General features: G+C 50.7%; 1 protein-coding gene across 2 annotated transcripts in view; it reads left to right on the top strand.

The window, feature by feature from the left end:
- SSTR3 (somatostatin receptor 3) overlaps window positions 1-2,784 on the top strand; it is a 5,805-nt gene extending 3,021 nt beyond the window's left edge. For both annotated transcript variants that reach the window (XM_017738062.1, XM_008636424.2), the window contains exon 2: window positions 198-2,784. In XM_017738062.1, the coding sequence (XP_017593551.1) occupies window positions 259-1,464 (1,206 nt within the window). In that variant the 5' untranslated portion in view covers window positions 198-258 and the 3' untranslated portion in view covers window positions 1,465-2,784. The remainder of the gene's footprint in view (window positions 1-197) is intronic.
- Window positions 2,785-7,053: the final 4,269 nt, after the last annotated feature.

Here is a 7,053-nt window from a genome sequence, read left to right as displayed (position 1 = left end):
TCTATCTTCACTGTGCCTTGCAGGACTAGATGGGTTTGATATTGTCCTAGATTTTCCAGCATCCATTACTGTCCACAATCTCCCCTTGAATCCCCATGCCTGCCCATACCTAACACACAGTTAATGTGGTGATTTTACCTGTGGCTTTTTCAGCTGTCATGTCCCCAATATCAATCTTTTTTTTCTCCTCCTCTCAGCTCCAGATTGCTAACTGATCCTGCAAGGACACTGCCCCCTGCCCTCTTCCCTGCCTCTGCTATGGACACCTCTGCTTTTAGCCTCCCCACGCCGGCAGTGTCGGAGGAGGGGAATGCCTCCAGTAGCTGGACAGGCTTCACCACCCCCAATAGCTCCTCCACCGTCAGCCCTGGTGTAGTTGTCAGCGGTGTCCTCATCCCCGTGGTCTACCTCATTGTCTGTGTGGTGGGGCTGGCTGGGAATTCGCTGGTCATTTATGTGGTCCTGCGGCACTCCGTGAGCGAGTCGGTGACCAATGTCTACATCTTGAACCTGGCCCTGGCTGATGAGCTCTTCATGCTGGGCCTGCCGTTCCTGGCTGCGCAAAATGCCCTGTCCTACTGGCCATTTGGTTCTTTCATGTGCCGCCTGGTGATGGCCGTGGATGCCATCAACCAGTTCACCAGCATCTTCTGCCTGACAGTGATGAGCGTTGACCGCTACCTGGCTGTGGTCCACCCAGGGAAGTCCTCCAAATGGAGGACAGCACGGGTGGCCAAGGCCGTCAGTGCAACCGTGTGGGTGCTGTCTTCCATAGTGGTGCTGCCCGTGGTTGTCTTCTCAGATGTCCCTTTAGGGATGAGTACATGCCACATCCAGTGGCCAGAGCCTGCCTCGGTGTGGAGAGCTGGCTTCATCGTCTACACTGCTACCCTGGGCTTCTTCGGACCACTGCTGGTGATTTGTCTCTGCTATCTCCTGATCGTTGTGAAGGTTCGCTCCTCTGGCAGGCGGGTGAGGGCTCTGTCCTCCAAGCACAAGCTTTCAGAGCGCAGAGTGACCCGCATGGTGGTGACTGTGGTGGCTGTCTTCGTCCTTTGCTGGCTCCCCTTCTACGTCCTCAACATAATCAATGTTGTCTGCCCACTACCAGAGGAGCCATCCCTCTTTGGAGTCTACTTCCTCGTGGTGGTGCTGCCGTATGCCAACAGCTGCGCCAATCCCATCATCTATGGCTTCCTCTCCTACCGCTTCAAGCAGGGCTTCCGCAGGGCCATCTTCAGGCCGTCCCGCCGAGTCCAGAGCCAGGAGGTGCCAGCATGCCCCCCAGAGAAGATTGATGATGAAAGGGAAGAGGGTGAGATCAGCAAGATCACCCAGAATGGAAATGACAGGCAGGAGTGTCCTCTAAGCAGTGGAGAAGGAAAAAGCAATGAGCAAAAACCGCTCCCTGAGGAGCCTGCGGGATGCGAAAAGAGCAACAAGTTGCATGTCAGTTATTTATGATGAAAGGGCTGGTGCAGGGGAAAGAGACACTGGGACATGGGATCCCCTTCACCTTCTCTGCTTTCAAAGGCAATGGGAGACATGGATACAAGGGAATATTAAAGTCCAGGAGTCTGCTTAAAGATCAATAGGGCTCCACGATCTTGTGGGAAAAGCAAGGCGTTGTTCTTGGCTTTGGAAAAGACACCTGAGGTTTGTGTAGTACCAGTGTTACCAGAAACTGGTAAAAATAAAACCTCCTTAACACTAATGTAGCGTTAAGAAGCAGGCATTCTTTATTTGGCTGGATGCATGAGGGGATATCTCCTCCAAAATATCATGCATGCTGAGTACAGAAAAAGCTCCCATTTATATACTATATTTTACATATATGCTCATTCATTTTCCCAGAATAAACATACATATGGTAATCATTTCCCTGAAATCATTAACATAATTTCCCTCTCCTTTACACATATGTTCTTCTGTCCTGGGAGTCTTTTTGGTGGTCCCCTGTGGTTGGTGACTCCAAAGTCATACCTGACTGCTTGGTGAACTGGTAAAAGTTGGCACAGCTGGGCTGGTTGCTTTCCAGTTCTTCTTCCTACAGAATAAGAATTGTGCAGTTCATAGGCCAGTGGCTCTTGAAGAATAAACATTGTGTTAGCCACCAGGAGCAAATGATTTTTTATCTGGCAACACCAGGTGAAGAGCAGACTGCATTTAGGGAGAGCTGAAGAGGTGATGGGCACTGACAGTACAGAGAGAGCAAGGTCAGCCCTAGACGGATGATCTGCCCTTAGATGACCCAGCTGTGGAGAGCATAGGCTGCCATCTGATGGTGGCACCTCCAGGAAGTCCCCAAATGCCATATGCCACGTGTAGGCAACCCAGTGCCTTGAATAACCTCCTTATAAACATGAGAAGAGGTTTACCTTAAAAGATGAACAGGAAGGAGAAATGTCTGCAGCAAAGACATACCAGCCAGTTGCATGCGTGGCTGGCCCTTCTGTAGTTCTTCAGAAAGTCTTGGGACAAATTTCCTGCCCATGCTGGTCATGGCTGGAGACCACTGACTGCTCAAAACATCTTCTTTCTTTTCAGGGCTCTTATGGACTCTGGGCAGAATGACAAGACTTACCTGGGAGTTAAAAATGGAACATTTCTTTCCTTCACCTTGCCTTCTTCAGGGTGTTCCTGGTGCCTCTGCACCCTGGTGGGAGGTGTAACAAGGGTACAGAAGAAGACAGTGAGACATGAGTCGGAGGCAGCATTTCTTTTCCTCTCCTTAAGCTTTACTGTAAATAAACAAAAAGCCTTTGGGCTTAGAAGGCCAGGTGGGCAAAATCGTTCTGTGTGTTTAGGAGAGGGGGTGCTATAGGTTTGGCTGAGATTACACCATGTCTTTGAGTTGAGCCAACTTCTGTATGGAGTCATGTTTGGCTAATACAGGAGATCAAGGCATCCATCAGTACAGGATGGGGCCAGGAAGCAGATGGAGGTTGGGGCATCTCCAGCGTGTAAGAGCTGTGGTTGTAAAGAGTCTAGGCAATATTAGGAATTAATTTATCCTGTGGGGAGGGGTAGAGTATTTGGCTCAGGATGGTGAAGAAACTACATGTCTGCATGTGCACAAAGGTAGTTGTAGGCAAAGCTTCGTTCCCTGGAATGTACATGTATGGGAATGGCTGAAGAGGATCAGAGGCCCAGGAGTCTGGGCTGGTGGGAGACTGGTGCCAGCCTTGGGCACTGATGCTAATCTGTGGGGGGGTGCACATGTGTGCAGGGGTACCTAAGGGGACATACATGTGTGTAAGTGTATACAAACACAGATGAGGGAGTGTGTTTATGCAGTTGCAGGATGTTTAAGTGCGGATGTGAATGCTTGGACAAGAGTTGGAGAGCAAACACGCTGCTGTGGAGTTGGATGAGTGCTTGCTCCTGCGCATTGGCTGCTGGAGGGGAGTTGTGGGTGCGCCCGTCTGAGTGTGCAGGCTGGAAGAGCAGCACTGTACAAGGGTGGGTGGGATGAAGGTCTTCCTCTCCACTTTGGCTTCATTCCTGCAGCTCTGCTAAAAGGTCTGTCCCCATACTTTTAACTTCCCCATGAATGCTATTGCTAAGCTACAGCCACCAAAATGACCCTCATACCACAGCCCTTTGGGGCGGTTTTCTCCACAAACCATTCTGAGAAATGGGAAGGAGGGACCCACCAGAAGGACACATGCCTCCCTGAGGTCAGGAGATATTGCAGGAGGCAACCTGTGGAAGGTCAGTTATGAGAACTGGCTGGGCAATGGGAAGATGCCTCACAGGTCACTTGAGAGAAAGTAAGAGAAGGGAAGGGCATGCATGGGGTTGGGTGTGCTGGGACAGAAGCCAAAAGCCCTAGACTGGGAAGCAGAACAAGCTGCAGCAGCTGAGGCTCGTGGGAACAGAACCACTTTATGAGGAAGCAAAAGTCAAGGTCACACAAAGGCAATGTGAGAAGATGTGAAGGCCTGGCAGGCATCAGGAGACCTGCAGTGCAGGACACCCGAGTTTGGAAAAGGACCGTCACAGGGTGTCAGGTGAAGAGACATCTCCTAACCAGGTTAGAGAGCAGAGGAAGGGTGGGCAGGGACTGCAGACACAACCAAACAAAAGGCATTCAGCTGTGCTCTCAGTCACTGGTACTGCCATCACCTCCGCGACAAAGATTGTCCCCTGGAATCCTACATCCTCATGTTTCCTCTTTAAGCCTGGGACGCTGGTGCCAAGCTGTCCATGCCTGCAGGCTCAGGCTCAGGAGCTGAGCTGCCTGCCATACCACACAGGAACTGCTTAGCTGCCCTTACAGCGCTCCCCTGAGCATGGGCAGTCAGACACCCAGGAGTGCAGGCCCAACTCACGGGGAAAATAAAGTACTTGGTAGCCAGTTTCTGTCTTCTGCTATCTCTTTACATCTTTTCCTCCTTCAATCCATGCAGCATCAGCTTCCCACACTGTGGGCCCCAGTCAGAAAAGCAGCCAAACTATGCATGGGCGTGGGATACAGTCTGTTGGACTAAAAAAAGCCTCTGTTTTAGTTTCTTGGGGAGCTCCCGCAACATCTACTGGATTAAACACAACCAAGAAATCCTGGCAGAATGAGGATGGACTACCAAAGCTTCTGCCTCTATAAGGGGCAATAAGTGGTGGAAAGATTAAAAAGACTGACTACCAAATGGTTGGATACGTGGACAACACAGCACTTAGAACTCTGGTCTGTGTTGCTCCTCTTGCAGAGAAGAGCAGAGCCAGGTGAATGCTGGACTCCGCTTGCAGAGCAAGCCTTGTAGGACAGAGCAGAAATTGTATTATCTGAGGAGCTTGTAGCACTGTTCATGGTTGATGACCATGCACTGAAGAAGGCATGTAACTGGGACAAAGGACCTTGCAGGAAGCAGCTCAGGTGGGTGGGGGGCAGATACAGGATGGGTTTCCTTATCCATGGAGTGGCTGCCCAGCTGCCATGGGGAGATGGGGGAAGTTCCCCAGCTGCCAACACACTTAACAGAGAGTCTCCTTCACCATCTAACTGAGCTGAGACTTCATTTCACACGCCTTTGCAGCTCCATCTGCTGCAAATCACCATTCAAGAAACTCCGTCGACTTGTTGGCTTCTTAAAATACCAGCATCCCTTAAGAGCCCAAGCACTGCAATGCCAGCACCAAGCAAGTGTGCCAAAGACACATCATTTTGACACATGGAATCTGAGCTCCCACCAAGGCTGCTCTGCAGGCCAGCCTGCTGGGGCAAAGAAAATGTGTTCCAGGGAGATCAGCAAAAAAATGGAGATCTTTAGATTAAATAGGGGTTTAAAAGAAAAGAGACAAGTGTTGCCTTTTTTGCAGTGACAAATTGGGGAAATAAAAAATGAAGATGAACAGAAAATAAGGCTGGGGGAGGGAAAAGAAAAGGTATTTCTTGTCCAAAATTCATGAGGAGAAACAAATGCCACAAAATTCTTCAAACTATCACCACTGATTTACAGGCTGTTTTTCATAGGAACAGGCATTTGGAATGATGGTCAGGAGGTCACTGCCTCCTGACCCCTGCTCTTTCCTCAGCACTGTCTCCCTGTTGGTGAATCCCTTGACTTCTCTGTGGTAATAGCATTAATCTGACTGCCCTTGTGATCCCTCTCCCTCTCCTTAACGACGGTGCGGTTGACTCTGGGCAACCCAGAGGCCGTGGGGACCGTGTGCAGTGGCTAAGTGAAAGTCTGGATGTGTTCAGGGGGGATTTGCTCCAGTCAGATATGGAAAAGAGTTTTTCTGTTCTGGGTGCAGAGACACAGAGATAAGGGCTCCATCAAGCCCTGTGCTGCACAAAAGGTTTCATTCTCGTCACGTAGTGATCTGAGCTGCAAGACTAGAAAGGGCTGCAATGATTTCAGCAGCATTGTGCAATCCTCTTCCCAGTAAACGTGTGATTACAGATGGGGTGATAGAGACACAGGGAACCCATTCTGTCAGAGAGTTCGTGTGCACACGTCAGAGAACAAGAGCAGACATGTGCTATGTGTGCATGCATGCAAATGAGTGCTTATTGCACGATTGCATGCACGCGCGTGTGTGTGTGTAAGTACAACTGCGTGGATGCGGATAAACACACAGACATATTCGTGCCATGCACGGATTCAAGCAGATCTATGTGTGCATGAAACCATGTGAGGCCACCCTCACAGGTGCACACACACCCAGACCTGCAGGTACTGCTTGGCCTAGGCATGAACGCCCAGAATGCAGCACATTCTCCTTAATGCACGCAGCCCAGGCACGGGCTCAGGCTGGGAGGTGGCATCTGGACCTTGCCCTTGGCTCTCCAGACACACACGTACCCAGCCACCAAACCCAACCACACAACAGTGGTCTGGGGCAGCCATGGACCCACTCAGTGTGACCCTTCTGCTCTGCAGTGGATCTTCAGGAGAAAAACTGGAAGGGCAATGAATGGTGATGGCAGAGGGGCTCCAGTGTGGAGAAGCGAGGGTGTGTTTCCAGGCTGTTACCAACACAGCCCACACATAAAGTCATTTGAAGCTGTTGTTAGGGAGCCGCTGTATTTGTCATCAGCAGGGAATCACAGCAGCTCAGAGCAGGCAACAGCAAAACTGTCCAGGCCATGTTTCAGCTGTTGTATGGGGCTGTGGAACAAGGGGGTGTGTGGAGGGGGCAAGAAGCAGTTAATCCATTGTTGTAATGGGGTAGCCTCCAGAGAAAAGAGACAGGGGAATACAAACAAGGGAAACACCTTCAAAAAAGAAGATGCTCCTAGCTCTCCTGAGGATCCGGCAGAGAATTGAAATGCTTTATCTGCTCGAACGAGTGGAAAATATGCAAATATTTGCTCATGAAAAATTGCTGTTCTTTGCCTTCCCAAGCATAAACTATGCAAACGCCACACACCACGCAGCCGGCTAGCGCAGGTCTCACACTCAGCACGTCATGCACAAACAGACACACGCGCGTACCCCGTACGTCAATGCAGCCGGGCAAGGACACGTGCCTGGGCTGCAGCACAGCAGCCTCCCCTGCGTGACAAACAGGGCCCCGGGGCACGGGAATACGGATGCCTCGACTGGC

Source organism: Corvus brachyrhynchos, unplaced genomic scaffold (genome assembly GCF_000691975.1).
Source record: "Corvus brachyrhynchos isolate BGI_N302 unplaced genomic scaffold, ASM69197v1 scaffold56, whole genome shotgun sequence".
Lineage (NCBI taxonomy): Eukaryota > Metazoa > Chordata > Aves > Passeriformes > Corvidae > Corvus > Corvus brachyrhynchos.
Note: the sequence above shows the minus strand (reverse complement) of the source record. Positions and strands in the feature narration are given on the sequence as shown.